Raw genomic sequence first — 20,957 nt, 5'->3', positions numbered from 1 at the left:
TTGGTTACATCCACCTAATGGACATCTCCTATATAATCTTTGTATTTGATGACATCCACCTAATGGACATCTCCTATATAATCTTTGTATTTGGTTACATCCTCCTAATGGCCATCTCCTATATATTCTTTGTATTTGGTTACATCCACCTAATGGACATCTCCTATATATTCTTTGTATTTGGTTACATCCACCTAATGGACATCTCCTATATAATCTTTGTATTTGGTGACATCCACCTAATGGCCATCTCCTATATATTCTTTGTATTTGGTTACATCCTCCTAATGGCCATCTCCTATATACTCTTTGTATTTGATGACATCCACCCAATGGCCATCTCCAATATATTCTTTGTATTTGGTTACATCCACCTAATGGCCATCTCCTATATACTCTTTGTATTTGTTGACATCCACCTAATGAACATCTCCTATATAATCTTTGTATTTGGTTACATCCACCTAATGGACATCTCCTATATAATCTTTGTATTTGGTTACATCCACCTAATGGCCATCTCATACAGGTATATGACTTGCGCAAGTCTAATAATACACTATATCAGGCCTATCTATCCGATAAGTGATACATGAAAATTATGAGTTGTTGTTTAAACCGATGTCCATTAGGTGTATTGGATTTTTAGCCATCCGCTGCAGTCGACACAAATTTCCCGAACTTGGTTTGTATGATTTTGTTGATTCATCAGACATCGTAATCTTCCGAGTATCACAAGTTCTATAGATTCTGAACACGTTACATTTGTGCTAACGTGCATACTCTTTTCAGTTATTTTGTCCGAGACCACTGTAACGGTCATACACAGGGGCACGTCAGGTATTTCTGGCTATTTTTAATGTAGAGTGGGGGTACGCAATTTCGCACACTTTCGGTATGTTTTTAAATACATTTCCATCAAATCAATTTCAAATCAAAAAAGAATACCTCACATTGTTAGATGTACAAATGCTTCGTAACATACAAGTGTGCAACCTGATATGCGCACACGTAACACTGCGCATGGGAGCTGTTGTTAACTTGTGTTTATTGCTGGGTTTGAAGTCGATCGGGAACGTAATTTCGCACACCCATCTAACTTCTTAAATTTTGTTAGTAAAAATAGTTTTCAACCATTTTGTAGACAAACAACCTCCTAAACTAAGATTAAGCCCAATGCCATGATTAAAAAATCTTCAAAAACAAAATAATGTAAAATTGGAAAGTGTCAATTTGCTGCCATATTTGCTTTAAATAATGACCGCTCCCTACAGAGGTAATGTAAACAAGGCGGCGAAAATGACGGGGTGTCAGCAGGTCAGCGCTGTTATTGGTTATACTTGGTGGATTTGTATTCAGTTTTGTTTATAATCTGATCAAATGATATTTTCCTTAAATATTTGCAAATTCACATGCCAATCAACAACTGGGATTATTTTAAATAAAATATTTAATCATCCGGTAACAATTTTATCGGAAGAGAGTTGTATCAGTTAAAATTTGTTTTCAAAACGAACTTAATCTGGAAAGATGTACTTAAAATGGGAAAAAGTTGACATTAGTCAACATATAAACAAAAAAACACAGTCCTCGACCACTTAGAGGAAAAACGCAAAAAATCGTCAGGTGTGCGAATTTACGTACTGTGCGAAATTATGTACCCTTGCTCTAAGACTAGACATGGTCCTGTGGTCTACGTATCATACACTGTCATACTGAAACTAGACCTACGGTAATTTATATATATAGGCCTACAATGTATATATTTTTTTATTTCAACTACCACACAAGACACTGAAAAACGGTCTCACTAGTTACCGACAAGAGCCGACAAGAGCCGACAAGAAACTAGATTTACCGACAAGAGCCGACAAGAAGTTAGAATTACCGACAAGAAGCCGACAAGAAAGAAAATGAGAGATAACATAGTTTTTATTTATTAAAACAATCTATGATTTGTTGATTTTTTTTATTTAGGAATATTTTGTGGTCTGAAATAATGGTTGTGACAGGTAATATTGAGCCGACAAGAAGAATAGATCTACCGACAAGAGGCTTGAATCACCGATGGTAATTTAATTATATGTACTGGAATATATTGAACAATTAACAATTTAATAATATGTATATATTTAAAAGAAAATTTATTAAGTGATATGATAATGGAATAACTTCAATGTTAATTTTGTATTGATTAGAAAACTACCCATGATATATTCCAAATTTCGTACTAATTTTAAAAAGGTAAATCACAATTTATTTTTATTTTATATAAGTTCGTGTAGATTGATTATTAGAAATTGTTGCAATGAATTAATTCTGACACCAACTACCAGATAATGAAAAATAGTAATTGGCGATGTGGGCGGGCCCATATTTAGAAATTATACTATCATACCTTCACCTATGAGCCACGTGCCGATTGACCTTAGGGGACACACGCGTCCACGGGTAACTTGTATACACAAATTTCTGCCAAGAGTAATAATGACCAGCGAAATCTTACACAATGACAACATACACTTAACTGGCTGGCTTCCTATGCAGTGAAAACACATAATACCAGCACCCGAACTGAATATCTTTGAAGAACCGCGACAAAATATTAGACATGACAAAATGTTTATATACATGTTTTTCGTCTGTATGTACAAGAAAGTTTAATACATGGTGCATTATACGGCCATGGGGACTTCGAGTTAAGTCCACCAGTAAGCAGCCTCCAATGTTCTAAATCACACTGCAAAGATTCCTAAGTCAACGGATGCTAGTCTCACAATCCCACAAACTCAATCTTTGGCACGTAAACCTGGGCAAAGAAAACGCACAATAAATGCAAAAACTCTATCGCTTAAAAAAATAAAACTTCAGTGAGTCTGGTGGGACCGTCAGTGGTGGAATATTTAACTGTTGAGACCAAAAACATTCACCAACAGAATATGTTTAACTTCGAATGCAAAACAAATACATGAAAACAAAAACAACTAAGAAATAAAGAATAATATATACATACTTTGTCTCTTATCGTCATCTTGTCGGTAATTCCAGCCTCTTGTCGGTAGATCTATTTTTCTTGTTGGCTCAATATTACCTGTTGCCAACATTGCATTAGACAACAAAACAATCCAAAATAAAAATATAAACAAATAAAACATTGTGATAATAAATAAATTAAAAAGCAACTATTTTGTATTTCATTTTCTTTCCTATCGGCTTCTTGTCGGTAATTCCAACCTCTTGTCGGTAAATCAGTTTTTCTTTTCGGCTCAATTACCTGTCGCCAACATTAGATTACATTAGACCACAAAACAATCCAAATAGATAATAAATAACTAATAAATAACCAAATCAAACATAGACTTGGTAAATAAAATGCGTTTTATATCTTTTATTTTCTTTCTTGTCGGTAATTCCATCCTCTTGTCGGTAGATCTATTTTTCTTGTCGGCTCAATTTTCCCTGTCACCACCATTGTATCAGACACCACAAAACAATCAAAAATAGAAAAGAAAGAGAGAGAGAGAAAAAAAAAAGCATATCAAACATTGTATTAATAAATAAATTAAAAAAGCAACTATTTTGTATTTCATTTTCTATCTTATCAGCTTCTTGTCGTTAATTCAAGCCTCTTGTCGGTAGATCTATTCTTCTTGTCGGCTCAATATTACCTGTCACAACCATTATTTCAGACCACAAAATATTCCTAAATAAAAAAATCAACAAATCTTACATTGTATTAGTAAATAAAAACTATTTTATCTCTCATTTTCTTTCTTGTCGGCTTCTTGTCGGTAATTCTAACTTCTTGTCGGCTCTTGTCGGTAAATCTAGTTTCTTGTCGGCTCTTGTCGGTAACTAGTGAGACCCCTGAAAAACCATGGTATGAAAACAATCATTTTTCCACGTATAGTACAATATCTGAGTGGAACAAGATCCCACCAGTTATCATATCCTCCTGTGTAACAGCTGAATCTTTTAAGACCTCCCTCCGGTCAGTATATATCCACCAAAATTAATTAATACCTATATACACATATTTTTTGGCTTTCTAGAAAACAACTGCATCTCTTTTTATGGAGGCGTTTACGCCTGCCATATTACAATCACCTACGAGTTGTGACGTCACAATCTCTCACTTTCATTTTCGTTATATTTCCTTTCACAGTTCATTTTGTAGTTTCTTTCGGTACATATATGATGTAGTTGAACTATATATACATTTATGAAAACTATCAAGACTACAAATAAAGTGCTATTACATGAAAAAAGGTATATTCAGTATAAATTTCTCTTCGGCGGAAGCCCGGAATTTGAGACCTCTGGTGGTAATTTCTGTAACTAGGGGTAATGATTCGCTTATAATTAGTTCCAAGTATGAGGCAGGTCATTGTAGTCCGTCATTCAAAGTAGATGTGCACAGAAATGTATTAACTATGCTGATAATGTTTTGAACATTTCAGGAATTATTTTGAATAAACAATAAGAATAATGTCTTGTAAATATCTACACCTGCATCGATTTTTGCAAATCTATATTGAAAATACTGTTTGAAGGGAGATAACTGCGAGATTCTGACGTTACCTTACAGAGGACACTTGTTTAACTACTAGAAATAAGGATGGCATAACAACCAAGCGCAAACAAATTCCTGATTTTCATAATACCCTCCAGGTTTTGGCTAACAACATTTCTTTTGTTTACAACTTGGTAGTTTGTTCACGAGATTTTATGAGATTTAGCGATCACGTGTTCCGTCTGTTTACGTGAGCACTCTGTCAAAATGGAAGCACGTGGACACGGGCTTCACACGAAGCATCAAAATGATGTTTGTCGCTAGAAAGTAATATCTATCAACATGAATTAAAGGCAAGTTGCTTACAAAGTTTAAATCTGTTTGTTGACTCACTGAAATAAGTGTTTGTTTATTTAGGACGAAACTGTTTACGATAAGTTGTTCAAGCCTGGCCAGACCACAAAATCACAATATCTACTGCGATTATAGTCCGAATTTTCTGACGATCTTGCTATATACTATATGCAAACTTTAATCAGCTTTTAGGCGATATCAACCCCAGAACCCTTCGGATTACTGCGATAACTGATCGAAGTCCCTGTGTTTCAAATCCATGAATTGGTAGACCTACGTGATGGCGTGATGGAATTCGATCGTTTATTTTTTAAAACTAAGAAAACTGGCACATATCTGTCTTGGTGGTCATTTGTGCTGTACTTTCCCCGACAGAGACAATATACAGAATCTGGATTTCTGTGATAAGGTTTACTGCAGTAGCTACTCGCGCTCGTAATATATATGAAAATGCTAAATTATTATTGAACCAGCTTGTCTTATTTATATATTATTCAGCTCACGATTCAACCTTTTCAAATGTTTTCATGTAATATATATATACATTTGTATGCACCAAGCTGTGAAATGTTTGTATTACATAGAATATTTAAACAATACAAAGTAATTGTAGATTAACAAAATGTATACCAATTGCATTTTAACCTATTAGTACAACTTTTTGTTGTTTTCATGTAATATAACTTTTTGTTGTTTTCATGTAAAATGATAAATACATGTATATCTATTGGCAATCGATATCAAATCCATATAATATAAGACTTTCTCAAATATCAATATTCCTCATAACTTTCAAAATAAATCTATATTTGCTATTGAAATTTAATTAAAAATGTTTGATTTTCATGTTGCGAACATATCCCTTAAAATAATCATCAATCTCCTTATTGGTCTCCAGAAAGTGTGAAAATAAATGAAACTTGTTTGTCAATAATTCTATTTATTATGAATTCATGTATAACCATTTAGGTTTTTTCCAATGTTGACCTTTAAAACTATATATATATACAAGCAACAATCTGTGGGATGTCAAATATGGAAGGCTATAGCTGTTTCAGGATAAATTGCCAAAAATGCTTATAAGTACTGTTTCTTATCACTGATAACATATATTGGGTTTTCGACTATTATGTGTTATTGCTACTTAAGTGTGAATTTTTTCGGCTTAAGTGATAATGTATTTCTTTGTACTTATGTGCAACAGACATCGCGAGAGTTTAATTCTCGTACATATAATATTGACTCCTACAAAAAGAAGTTGAGTGATCATGAGTGGTTGACCTACGAGAGGCATTTTATCAAATCTCATATTGACCATACTGATTGCTCATGATCATATTTCATCCGGCCTAGTAAACTCTAGAAAAAACATCTTAATTTATGAAAGTAGCTAACTCATTTAATGTATGTGTAAAAATTAAGTATATATATATATCGTACAAAACCTCAAACTTCTAATATGGTAGATATGAAACATACATTTAGGCTGACTGCCTGATAATATAATACAATTTGTACAGAGTTTACAATCCTTTGACATTCAGCTCATAATATACACCATTATAATTTGATCTGTCGTCATGCGTCGGTCTTCTTCTTAAGACCAAGATATCGCAGAATGGTGTACAAAAGGTTCTTAAGCTGTTTTATCAAAATTGTTAATTTCATGGCCCCCTATGTGTCGCATTCTCCCTGGGGAGAGGATACATTTTACTATAGTTTATATAGGAAACTCATCACACATATTTTAGCATAATTTGTTTCATTTTCATTGGAAATTGGTTAGCACGTGGTTAGGGCAAACTTTTCTCAATGACATATTGTCAGAGAATGTCAAGGCCAACGACTTGTTATGGGTTCGAATGTCAAAAATAAAAATCTCAAATTGATTATTTTTTTCATTTCATATGAAAGAACATAGTCCACTGAAACAGAATGTGCATATTTTATTGTCATCAGATAAAAATAAGGCAGAAAGATATGGCACTTGGAAAGGAATCATAAAGCTATTTTCTCCAGCCAAAATTAAAAAATAATCCAAAATTGCAGAATAAAGGTTTCTGCTCTTTTATCTATATACACATGAAGGCTTGATGTTTGGCGCATCGATAACGTATGGCTGGCTACAAATGTTATACTTATATTTGACCTTGACCTTCATTCAAGGTCACAGGGGTCAAATGATGAAAAAAAATCAAAGTTCTTTCAAAATTATTAATTTGGGTCACATTTTAAAGAATCGGCCCTTTTAAAGGTGTGTGCAATGTATCAATGTCAAATAATCAAAATGACGCAGATATGGCACTTTTAAAAAGAAATTCCTACCAAAATGAAAAAATGACCCAAAACTGCACATACACATGAAGGCTGGATATTTGGCAAACAGATACATGTAACATGTGTGACTGGCTACAAATATTGAGTTTATCTCTCTGACCATGACCTTCATTCACATTTTAAAGAACCGGCTCTTATGAAGGTGTGTGCGAAGTTTCAAGGCCAAATTATTAAAAATGATGCAGACATTTCCTTTAAAGAATGTTTTCTTGCCAAAATTAAAAATTATCCATAAATTGCAATTCAATTGTTGGCTCAAAAGGGGTGTCCAGCAAGATTATTGAGTTGGGATCTGAATGGTTTCACAGATAAAACAAGAGGCCCAGAGGGCCTGTATCACTTACCTGGTTTTATGAGATATGAAACAAGAATGATGCTTAAGTTAATTTGTCGCTGGTATTTCTATGTCAATATATCATAAGCATTTTATATGGGTACATGTACATTGGTTTATTGTTATTCTAAAAATGTCAATTTAGCGAAATTGACCTATTTTGGTCCCATCCTTCAGCCCCCGGGAGGTTAACCCCAACATTCGTACAATTTTGAATACCCACCCCATAACCATGCTACGATGCAAATGTAGGTTTTATACCAAATTGTGCAATTAATCCATGAAATGAAATTGACTTTGGGTACAACCCCATAGGGATTGCTACCACACCAATGTGAGTTATATCCATAACTTAGTTTCAGAGAAACCAATTGACCCCTTTTGACCCTGCCCCCCAGGGGTCAACCCCACCATTTTTACAATTTTGAATCCCTACCCAAAATGATGCTACCAGTCAAGTATGAGCTATATCGATTGCTTAGTTTCAGAGAAGAAGTTATTTATGTCAATTAAGCCAAATTGACCAAGAGATGAACACAATCCTGATGTAAAAATAGGCCCAGGGTTCTTTCCCCACCCCAAGGGACTTATACAATCATATTGAATTGATATCAAATATGAAAGTTTTCTTCAATATTTTGCATGTAAAACGCTGTATATTTATATACAGTACCTATAGCTACTAGGCTATTATCTACATCTTGGTGGTAAATTAAAAAGCAACAAATCACAAATCACAGTTTATTGTTAATATTGACATTGGATCTATTAAAATAGATGGAATTGATATCTAATTTTAAAATAATTGTCCTTAACAAATGAGGTCTTTGTTGAAAAAAAAGTGTAATAACTTTTAAAAGCCGTCAATCTAATTTTGATATTATTCTAAGATCAAAATAGAAAGGAATAAACAATTTTGTTTACAAGATATTGAAAGACATTGCACACTTTCAACAAAAAAAGTAGCAGACACTCCCTGTATTTTCAATACATATCGTGTATTGTTATAACTTATCGAAATGCATATCATATTGTTTCGACATTTCTAATACCCAGGCCTATAAAATATAAGTTTGTTTTAAACACATAAATGCAAATTTTGAACTACTTAAATATAAAAGATGGTTTAAAGTATGAATGTTAATGACATGTACCTAAGTAGAAGTTGATTTGAAAAAATTTAAAATGTTTGACTTCTTAAGTAAAGGTTTGATTGAAATAAGAAATGTTTAACTACTTTTAGAAGTAGGTTTGAAACTTTAAGATGGTTAAAACCATTATGTATATCGGAACAGTCTAAACCATTACATTCATCAGGACTGTGAAAACCATTATGTCCGGTTGGTTTGACACACTTAAGTGGAAATGTTTAGTCATGTTGATATCAGTTTAATTTGTATTCTTGCTTTATTTCAAATATCTCCTTTTACATCTGACTAACGCCTCCTACAGTACTTTCAGTACTTTGATTCTTTCTCTCGTGACATTATCTTCAACTTGTTGAAGTTGGTCATTATCATTTAGAAATAGAAGTTTGACGAATGTGGCGTGGCGGCCAACTATACAATAAACAAGTTAATTAAGTTATTACAATTTGGGACTGTGGATGATGTGATAAATAAACAAAATCAAATTAAATGTACATGTAGCCCGAGTTTCCTTTGGGTCTATGCAGGCCAAAATAAATGTATCCTTTATCCTTGGCTAATTATATACAATGAGTACATGTACTCTTGAAGCTAGCTTATATTACTGTAAGCTACATATAATTACATCATCATCATCTAAAGATGGATATTTCATTAAAAAATGAAATATTTTAGGAAAATTAATACAACAAAAAATATTAATGAATTTATATATTATTGGTATATAATTACATATATTGAAAATTCAAATTTCAAATTTTAATAGTACATGTATAGAACAAATTAAAACACATTGGAATGATTCAAATTGATTGTTTCTGATTTTAGGTTTGAGGTTATCATGGATTTCCAAACTCTGTTTTTTCTGATGTTCCTGATTCCTGTTGTCAGTTGCTTAGACAATGGTTTGGCATTGACTCCTCCCATGGGCTGGATGCAGTGGGAAAGATTTAGATGTAATTTGGACTGTAAGAATGACCCAGAGAACTGCATCAGGTAAATTCACCAGGGATAATCATTTTTTGATAACCTGGAACTGATGTAGAGCAAGTAAAATGGGAAAAAAACCTAAATGAAGATACCTTTCAATAAACTGTATGTGCAGAAGTAATTAACGTTTTATTTTCTACTTATTTTTTATGGAATCAGTTTTAGTGTTTTGAATTAGCTGAGATATGAATACAGGTATAATAGCTCTACTTATAATTTGATATCAAATGGTTAACATTTCAGTGAAAAATTGATTATGGATATGGCAAACAGAATGGAAAAGGATGGCTATAAAGAGGCTGGCTATACCTATATCTCACTTGATGACTGTTGGATGAGTATGGAGCGTGACTCTCAGGGAATCTTACAACCTGATAAGGATCGGTTCCCACATGGAATTAAATACCTGGCTGATTATGTATGTTACATGCTCATTCAAATCAATGTGTGTTTGTTAATTCATTCTTTATCATTAACTGTTGAACTGAACATATTACTACAATGTAATATATAATCGACTTCACAACAAGATGGAGTTATATGGAAACCTGGCAAAAACAAAAAACTTTGAGCTCAGCTATATATGATCAGATGAAATGAAAAGCTATTTTTCAAACATACTCTCTTTTCCTAACATTTTATTTAATGTTTCATATCTAAACCTATTGTCTGTAAGAAAAGTTGTCAAGAAATAGTAAGGGAAATAAACATAAACTATAATGTTACATATGGTTCACATATCTGTGTTTTTACACCAGCTACCTGTAGCAAAATTATAGGTGATTGTATTGTTATACTTTAGTGACCATTGTAAAATGTACATTATGATAATAACTAACAGTAATTACAGAATTAAATATATTTTATCAACCATTAGAGAATTCCCCAAATTACTCTTTGGTCATTATTTGGTAGAGTTCATGTATAGTGCATGTACCGAAAAAAGAGCTAAATCACAGTATTTAATTTCAACCAATCAAAACCCAGCAAACAGCAATGTTATTGTATAATCGACAACAAATACTGGTACAGCTGTAGAGTTTATATTCAATTTTATTCTTACAATGTGTTTGATGTTCTTTGGAATCTTAATGTGATGTCTTCACTAAATTAAACCCCATTTGTCTCAATAGGTCCATTCTAAAGGTTTGAAGCTGGGGATCTATTTGGACATGGGTTTGAAAACTTGTAAGGGGTATCCAGGTAGTAAGTTCTACATCCAGAGGGATGTTCTCAGTCTCAATGAGTGGGGAATCGACATGCTTAAGATGGACTGTTGTGGTGGTGGATCTGATATGGTGACAGGTAGGTACTGCTTACTAGTCAAAGTTTTTGTTAGGATTGTGCTTAGACACACAAGATATTAGTACCTTAAAACAAACAAGAGTCTATGTTAGGATTGTGCTTAGACACACAAGATATCAGTACCTTAAAACAAACAAGAGTCTATGTTAGGATTGTGCTTAGACACACAAGATATTAGTACCTTAAAACAAACAAGAGTCTATGTTAGGATTATGCTTAGACACACAAGATATTAGTACCTTAAAACAAACAAGAGTCTATGTTAGGATTATGCTTAGACACACAAGATATCAGTACCTTAAAACAAACAAGAGTCTATGTTAGGATTGTGCTTAGACACACAAGATATTAGTACCTTAAAACAAACAAGAGTCTATGTTAGGATTATGCTTAGACACACAAGATATTAGTACCTTAAAACAAACAAGAGTCTATGTTAGGATTGTGCTTAGACACACAAGATATTGGTACCTTAAAACAAACAAGAGTCTATGTTAGGATTGTGCTTAGACACACAAGATATTGGTACCTTAAAACAAACAAGAGTCTATGTTAGGATTGTGCTTAGACACACAAGATATTAGTACCTTAAAACAAACAAGACCCTGACAAGCTTAGATGAATTAAGCTGTGTCATCCTATAAGGACTGTAGGTAATGCTAAGAGCCTGAAGTTTTTGATGCCAAGGAGATTACAGAGAAAACTAAAAAAAATAGGTTTAAAAAAATGTCAGTCTAAATATTGAAATGCAATAGCCCATGATACAATAGATATTAGATAAGATGTTATACTTATTTTAGATCAGAGATTATACTTATTTTAGATCAGAGGTTATACTTATTTTAGATCAGATGTTATACTTATTTTAGATCAGATGTTATACTTATTTTAGATCAGAGGTTATACTTATTTTAGATCAGAGATTATACTTATTTTAGATAAGATCTTATATTTATTTTAGATCAGAGGTTATACTTATTTTAGATCAGATCTTATACTTATTTTAGATCAGAGATTATACTTATTTTAGATCAGAGATTATACTTATTTTAGATCAGAGATTATACTTATTTTAGATCAGATCTTATACTTATTTTAGATCAGATCTTATAGTTATTTTAGATCAGATGTTATACTTATTTTAGATCAGATGTTATACTTATTTTAGATAAGATCTTATATTTATTTTAGATCAGAGGTTATACTTATTTTAGATCAGAGGTTATACTTATTTTAGATCAGAGGTTATACTTATTTTAGATCAGATCTTATACTTATTTTAGATCAGATCTTATACTTATTTTAGATCAGAGGTTATACTTATTTTAGATCAGATCTTATACTTATTTTAGATCAGATCTTATACTTATTTTAGATCAGATCTTATACGTATTTTAGATCAGAGGTTATACTTATTTTAGATAAGAGGTTATACTTATTTTAGATCAGAGATTATACTTATTTTAGATCTGAGGATATACTTACTTTAGATCAGAGGTTATACTTACTTTAGATCAGAGGTTATACTTATTTTAGATCAGATCTTATACTTATTTTAGATCAGAGGTTATACTTATTTTAGATCAGAGGTTATACTTATTTTAGATCAGAGGTTATACTTAATTTAGATCAGATCTTATACTTATTTTAGATCAGATTTTATACTTATTTTAGATCAGAGGTTATACTTATTTTAGTTCAGAGATTATACTTATTTTAGATCAGATTTTATACTTATTTTAGATCAGATTTTATACTTATTTTAGATCAGAGATTATACTTATTTTAGATAAGAGATTATACCAATCTAATATTCACTGTTTAGTACCTACTTCTGAGACAAGAATGCAATTAAGACGAGGTAAACACCATACAATTTGACCACAATTAATGGTACATATTGAAAAACAAAATGTAGTAGTAAATCTACAAATCACTATGTCTGAACTGTTTTTTGTACTTTCAATTATTACCAAAATTCCTCATATTCCCTGCATAAGTTTACACATAGTTATGGAATCACCTATCCGAACATCTACATAACTAACAAATTATTGTCCCCAAAAGTGGTTTGGGTAGGCTCTTTATTTAGTAAGTGTCCAGGGAGCTCAAATGACAGGTGAGAATAAATGGTGTGTACCTTGATAATAATGAGATGATTAAACTTATACAGCACCTGTTGATTTTCCAGGATATGAAGTGATGGGATTTTTCCTAAACCAAACTGGCAGACATATCGCATTCTCTTGTAGCTATCCGGCTTGTATTGGAAATCTGGTATGTATCAACTGATGTTAAAATGTCTTTTTAATAGTTAAATGGTTACTTAAATTAACAGTTCTTTCTTATTCTATTCTATTGTGTACCAAGAACGTCATTTTGATTTATATGAAAATTAATTCAATAAGCTGTACACTCAGTCAATATGGAATTGATTGCTAATTACATCAATAAAACTTTATTGAAACTAAACTATTAAACAAATGTCAAATGGAAAAATAAGTGTTGAACTGGAAAATGGGAAATGCAATCTACCTAATTAAAAGTAGGAATGGTCAATTTAACATTGCTGTATAATAATACTATCATCAGTATTATTTGGGATCCGGGGTATGTTCATTGTAAATTGGAAGGACAAGAATACACAGAAAGAGATGTATAAATCCAAAATAAGTTAAGAAGTGGAGAAAGAAATACATGTATACTTTCTGTTTATATTTATAAGACAGAATATTTTGATGTTTGTTTGTTATCATACAACTCAGTGTTTCATTATTGTCCAGTTTTCTGATTATGCGGGAGTGGCTCAATTGTGTAACTCCTGGAGGAATGCCATTGATATTACCGACAGCTGGGATCGAGTTTATAAAGTGGTACAGTTCTACAGTTTAAACTTTTACAACTTCTCCGGGTTTGCTGGCCCTGGACACTGGAATGACCCTGATGAGGTATCTATGTAATATACTTTCATTGATGTATATGTATCTAGTGTAATATCATTATATATGTATTAAGTGTAATATCATTATATATGTATTTAGTGTAATATCATTATAAATGTATTTAGTGTAATATCATTATATATGCATTTAGTGTAATATCATTATATATGTATTTAGTGTAATATCATTATATATGTATTTAGTGTAATATCATTATATATGTATTTAGTGTAATATCATTATATATGCATTTAGTGTAATATCATTATATATGTATTTAGTGTAATATCATTATATATGTATGTAGTGTAATATTATATATGCATTTAGTGTAATATTATATATGTATTTAGTGTAATATTATATATGTATTTAGTGTAATATTATATATGCATTTAGTGTAATATTATATATGTATTTAGTGTAATATTATATATGTATTTAGTGTAATATTATATATGCATTTAGTGTAATATTATAAATGTATTTAGTGTAATATCATTATATATGTATTTAGTGTAATATCATTATATATGTATTTAGTGTAATATCATTATATATGTATTTAGTGTAATATCATTATATATGTATTTAGTGTAATATCATTATATATGTATTTAGTGTAATATAGTGTAATATCATTATATATGTATTTAGTGTAATATCATTATATATGTATTTAGTGTAATATCATTATACATGTATTAAGTGTAATATCATTATTAGCCCACCATCATCAGATGGTGGGCTATTCAAATCGCCCTGCGTCCGTGGTCCGTCGTCCGTCCGTCCCTCCGTCCCTCCGTCCCTCCGTCCCTCCGTCCGTAAACAATTCTTGTTATCGCTATTTCTCAGAAAGAACTGAAGGGATCTTTCTCAAATTTCATATGTAGGTTCCCCTTGGTGCCTAGTTATGCATATTGCGTTTTGAGACCAATCTGAAAATAACATGGCCGACAGGCAGCCATCTTGGATTTTGACAATTGAAGTTTGTTATCGCTATTTCTGAGAAAGTACTGAAGGGATCTTTCTCAAATTTCATATGAAGGTTCCCCTTGGTGCCTAGTTATGCATATTGCATTTTGAGACCAATCGGATAACAACATGGCCGACAGGCAGCCATCTTGGATTTTGACAATTGAAGTTTGTTATCACTATTTCTGAGAAAGTACTGAAGTGATCTTTCTCAAATTTCATATGTAAGTTTCCCTTGGTGCCTAGTTATGCATGTTGCATTTTGAGACCAATCTGAAAATAACATGGCCGACAGGCAGCCATCTTGGATTTTGACAATTGAAGTTTGTTATCGCTATTTCTGAGAAAGTACTGAAGGGATCTTTCTCAAATTTCGAATTGAGGTTCCCCTTGGTGCCTCGTTATGCTTATTGCATTTTGAGATCAATTGGAAAACAATATGGCCGACAGACCGCCATCTTGGATTTTGACAATTGAAGTTTGTTATCTCTATTTCTCAAAGTACTGAATGGATCTTTCTCAAATTTCATAAGTAGGTTCCCCTTGGTCCCTTGTATTGCATTTTTGGACCAGTCTGTCCTGAAAACAACCTGGCAAACAAACAGCCATTATCGTTAAATCTCAAATTTCTTATATAGCTAGGATTCCCTTGTTTGAAAAGTACTGGAGGGATGTCTCAATTTGCACAGATTAGTAATTAATATTTAAAATGAAGGGAAAAGTAGAGAAAAGATCAATCTGACATGGAACCTATGAAGATCATTCAATGGTGGGCGCCAAGATCCCTCTGGGATCTCTTGTATATGTATTTAGTGTAATATCATTATATATGTATTTAGTGTAATATCATTATATATGTATTTAGTGTAATATAGTTTAATATCATTATATATGTATTTAGTGTAATATAGTTTAATATCATTATATATGTATTTAGTGTAATATAGTTTAATATCATTATATATGTATTTAGTGTAATATCATTATATATGTATTTAGTGTAATATCATTATATATGTATTTAGTGTAATATCATTATATATGTATTTAGTGTAATATCATTATATATGTATTTAGTGTAATATCATATCACTGGTGTATATATGAATTCGGTGAAATATTATTACATCACAAATGTATATGTATTAAGTGTAATACTAATGTATTATTGGTGTATATGTATTAAGTGTAATACTAATGTATTATTGGTGTATATATGTATTAAGTGTAATACTAATGTATTATTGGTGTATATATGTATTAAGTGTAATATTAATGTATTATTGGTGTATATGTATTAAGTGTAATACTAATGTATTATTGGTGTATATGTATGACGTGTAATACTATTGTATTATTGGTGTATATGTATTAAGTGTAATACTAATGTATTATTGGTATATATGTATTAGTGTAATACTAATGTATTATTGGTGTATATATGTATTAAGTGTAATACTATTGTATTATTGGTGTATATATATTAAGTGTAATACTAATGTATTATTGGTGTATATATGTATTAAGTGTAATACTAATGTATTATTGGTATATATGTATTAAGTGTAATACTAATGTATTATTGGTGTATATATGTATTAAGTGTAATATTATTGTATTATTGGTGTATATGTATTAAGTGTAATACTAATGTATTATTGGTGTATATATATGACGTGTAATACTATTGTATTATTGGTGTATATGTATTAAGTGTAATACTAATGTATTATTGGTGTATATATGTATTAAGTGTAATATTATTGTATTATTGGTGTATATATATATTAAGTGTAATACTAATGTATTATTGGTGTACAGTATATATGTATGACGTGTAATACTATTGTATTATTGGTGTATATGTATTAAGTGTAATACTAATGTATTATTGGTGTATATATGTATGACATGTAATACTAATGTATTATTGGTGTATATATGTATTAGTGTAATACTAATGTATTATTGGTGTATATATGTATTAGTGTAATACTAATGTATTATTGGTGTATATATGTATTAAGTGTAATACTATTGTATTATTGGTGTATATATATTAAGTGTAATACTAATGTATTATTGGTGTATATATGTATTAAGTGTAATACTATTGTATTATTGGTGTATATATATTAAGTGTAATACTAATGTATTATTGGTGTATATATGTATTAAGTGTAATACTATTGTATTATTGGTGTATATATATTAAGTGTATTACTTTTGTACTGATAGTTGATTGTTGGAGACTACAGTCTAAGCGATGGCCAGGAAAGGTCACAGTTCGGTATGTGGGCCATGTTTGCTTCGCCGTTGTTCATGTCTGTGGACCTGAGGGATATAAAAACATCATCACGGAACCTCCTACTTAACAAGCGTGTCATTGCCATCAATCAGGACCCGCTAGGTGTACAGGCACAGATTGTGTGGCAGCATCCGTGGACTGATGTAATTATTTTTACTAGAAAACTTTTATACCACTGTTAGAAATTCTGGAAACTCACCCTCATCTGATCTACTATTTAATGTTACATTATCTTTACAGTGATAATAGAAAATAACAGACATTTATTTTTTGAACTTATGAATTACATATAAAACTTATGAGACTTTCGTATGAAATACATGTATATATACCAGCTGTTTCAATGTTTAGTATGATATACATGTATATATACCTGCTGTTTCAATGTTTAGTATGATATACATGTATATATACCAGCTGTTTCAATGTTTAGTATGATATACATGTTTATATACCTGCTGTTTCAATGTTTAGTATGATATACATGTATATATACCAGCTGTTTCAATGTTTAGTATGATATACATGTATATATACCAGCTGTTTCAATGTTTAGTATGATATACATGTATATATACCTGCTGTTTCAATGTTTAGTATGATATACATGTATATATACCTGCTGTTTCAATGTTTAGTATGATATACATGTATATATACCTGCTGTTTCAATGTTTAAAAAAAAGTTTTACGGAATACATGTAACTTTGAAAATATTTTGAAAGTTCATCATCATAACTTTCCACAAATTTCATTATTTGTTTTCAGCAAGGAATGGTTTCAGGCTGGGTCAAACCTCTCATGAAGAAAGGAAGCTATGCTATTGCTATCCTAAATGGATCTTCTTACGGAATGCCTGCTCCGATCAACATCACACTGGAAGATTTTGGTCTGACCAGTGAAGGTGGTTACAACCTTACAGAGACATTTGAAGGGAGATTCCTTGGTCCTTACAAACTTAAAGAACCAATCCTACTAAAGATACATGCTCATGATACTTTTCTTGCTACCGTTGTTCCACTATGATGAAAGTGTGCATTTTGACCAGCTCATCATACCATGTACTGATTTTATTGTATACACACGATCTTTCTGTATCCAAGACAATCAGTTTTAGAAGGGATGCCTTTAAGCTATGATTCTAATGATAATTTGTTTATGTAAAAAATCAAAATGGCAGTGGTAGTAATTCATCACTGACAATAACCTGGTTTGATGAAGTTAATATAGCTGTTCCTTTGAATGCTTACAATGTAGATTGCTTTAGTGGCAGAAGTCAGTTCTAAATCTGTGTTACAAACTTTGAGTGTTGTTTGTAAGCTGTGCCTCTGTGTTAGCATCCAAGTATATACCATTGTCGTATTTATTCTGTTGAAAGCCCAGGGGGCTCAACACAAACACAAAGTAGACTTTGGACATGTGTAAGCAGTAACTGCAATAGACTAATTACCTGGCATGCACTTATTGCTGGAAAAAATGCAACGTATATACATGTAGTTACATGTCATGATGTGATGATCTGCCTGCTTGTAGTGTAGTTACCATAAATAATCTAGTCAGATTTACGTGATCCGGTTTTCTGTTGGTACTTAGTAATTGCAAACATTATTATTATAATTGTCAATGATCTCTTGCAGTTTTGATATGTTGTCATGATGTGACATTTTTATTCGGATATCGATGCATGATCTGATCATCACAGCTTCCGTTGTTATACATATTGATGAGTCACTGTGGTTGTAAACTCTATGAACATCTAAGCCAGCTTTGCAGTTCTGATATGGAAATATTTTGCCATGAGAAATTGATGCTTTTGAGAAAAGATTAACAAACAATTTGCTGCTTTATATAATTTTATACAAAGTGATATATGTAATTTGGAACAGTTATAAAGCAGTAGGGTAGATCTGATTTTAGTGTTAAAGTGTATAATGAGATTATGATTTACAGCTCTTTTCTTACATATAGTTTAATTTCAATATGTTATTCATAGAACACTATACATTTTGTATTCTATGTTGAAGGATTTTCTGTTTAGGATTTTCTGTTTATAGATGAGTATTCTTTTTATTAGCTTTCAACATGGGTTTTTCCAATGAGATTTTTCAATCAAAGGTATTTCTAAGCCATAGTAGATACATTATACATGTATAAAGATTACAAAGGAGAGCTTATTCTTTAAAGGAATTGAAGTAGCTTTTTTCCTCAAAATTATCCTCAAAATTACCACAGCATTTATTTTACCAGTATGGAAGAAGTGGTATTGTACATCTCTATAATCCAAACGAGGAAATGACATTCTGCATATTTAATATGTAAGAATGACCATTCCTTCCCAGTTCTCTTCTCTGTTTGTTACATCACAGGCATCTGATTCTGGTCAGTATTTAAAGAAAAAGATATTAATATATCAACAAAGTGTAACACTGAAAAGTCGGAAGTGGGAGGGAGGGGGGCACCTTAAATTTAAGTTCAGTCAGACTAGAATATCAAAAGGACACAACTTTAGTAACATACCTTGGTTTATAATCTTAAAATATCAAAGAATGTTATAGCCAACAGTGCATCGACTGTGGAAGTAGGCTATCTATTTTAGAGTTGAGTGCAATATGATTGGTCGACAGCTCTGCAAACAATACTAACTATAATTGGCAGCCAATCAATAACCTACGTCCGTTTCACAGTCAATACATCTTCTGATTACACCTTGTTGAAATACTAAACAGATACAGATGCCGGTGGTTATCTACTGTAATGTAGCTTTTTAAAAGCCTTCGGTGTTGGACTGTTTATTGTGATGTTTTTCTAGGAGATAAAACATAATTTGTATTGTCAGGAACAATTTTATCTTAAATGGAAATAATGACACTTTTAATTAATGTATAATTAATATATATATATATGTGTGTGTGTATAATGCATAATCATGTTTATATCAAGGTGCTTTTGTTTTTATAAATGTTCATATTTTACTACATTATTCAGTTTAATTTGTTACAAGTATTTCAAAAATGTACAGTCTCTGGTTATTAAAAGACAATTATCAAAAAAAAAAAAAAACATTAAATATTTAGATAAAGGGTTCCATTTTATTCTTACCTTTTCCTTTAAATTTGTTTCAATGATAACAGACTATTTTTTTCTGGAATAGAGTTACTTCCCCTGTGGTGGTATTTGTTTCGCTCGACAGTGAAATCAAAGCAAAGACTGGCAGTGCACTTTTCCCCAAATGTGATTTGTGTATGTAAAATGTATTGTAATATGTAATTATTGTAGTATAGTTCTTTACAATAGGGCTTAAACAAATATTCCATAGCTGTAACAGTACCTTCACAGTTGATGGCACCATTATCATTCCTGAAATCTGAGATCATGAATTCTAGTACATTGTACCACATTGTTATTTTTTCAAAGATCTATTTATACCATATATGTTGTATAAATGTCTTCACAGTGAACCATGAATCTATCGGTTTGTAAATTAAGTTTACATAATACATGTGATTTTTATTGTTTATAGAGGCACTCAAGACTTTTGCTGAGATTTACATATTCCACGTTATCATGTCACAGTGAGGATTTCACTGTTTTAAGGGTTGACCTTGGTATGTTGTCCTTCAGTGAAACTAATTAAAATTCTCAGGAACTTTAAAATGTTTTTGTTTATAAATATTGAATTATTAAAGACAACTACCGTATACAAGTCAGAAAATGCTGTACAGGTTAATAAAGATGACAGATTTTATTTTTA

The 20,957-nt window shown here is 31.3% G+C and overlaps 1 protein-coding gene across 2 annotated transcripts; it reads left to right on the top strand.

The window, feature by feature from the left end:
* The first annotated feature begins 654 nt into the window (after positions 1–654).
* Positions 655–20,860, top strand: LOC117328990 (alpha-N-acetylgalactosaminidase-like). 2 transcript variants are annotated; one of them, XM_033886648.1, is made up of 8 exons: positions 655–685; positions 9,515–9,682; positions 9,920–10,094; positions 10,810–10,981; positions 13,173–13,258; positions 13,765–13,929; positions 17,137–17,349; positions 17,975–20,860. In XM_033886648.1, the coding sequence occupies exons 2-8, from the start codon at positions 9,528–9,530 to the stop codon at positions 18,230–18,232; spliced, it is 1,224 nt and encodes a 407-aa protein (XP_033742539.1). In that variant the 5' UTR covers positions 655–685; positions 9,515–9,527; the 3' UTR covers positions 18,233–20,860. The 2 variants fall into 2 exon arrangements, with proteins under 2 accessions (XP_033742539.1, XP_033742540.1); XM_033886649.1 differs by lacking the exon at positions 655–685 and adding an exon at positions 1,268–1,317.
* The last annotated feature ends 97 nt before the right edge of the window (positions 20,861–20,957 follow it).

The sequence above is a fragment of the Pecten maximus genome, chromosome 6 (assembly GCF_902652985.1).
Source record: "Pecten maximus chromosome 6, xPecMax1.1, whole genome shotgun sequence".
Classification (NCBI taxonomy): Eukaryota; Metazoa; Mollusca; class Bivalvia; order Pectinida; family Pectinidae; genus Pecten; species Pecten maximus.
The sequence above is the reverse complement of the archived record's forward strand: the minus strand, read 5'-3'. Positions and strand labels throughout refer to the sequence as shown.

Excerpts from the sequence above, each read along its gene's own strand:
- LOC117328990 (XM_033886648.1), top strand. The coding sequence starts at position 9,528 with ATGGATTTCCAAACTCTGTTTTTTCTGATGTTCCTGATTCCTGTTGTC. Across the intron at positions 10,982-13,172 it reads TGGATCTGATATGGTGACAG|GATATGAAGTGATGGGATTT; the intron begins GTAGGTACTGCT and ends TTGATTTTCCAG. Across the intron at positions 13,259-13,764 it reads CGGCTTGTATTGGAAATCTG|TTTTCTGATTATGCGGGAGT; the intron begins GTATGTATCAAC and ends ATTATTGTCCAG.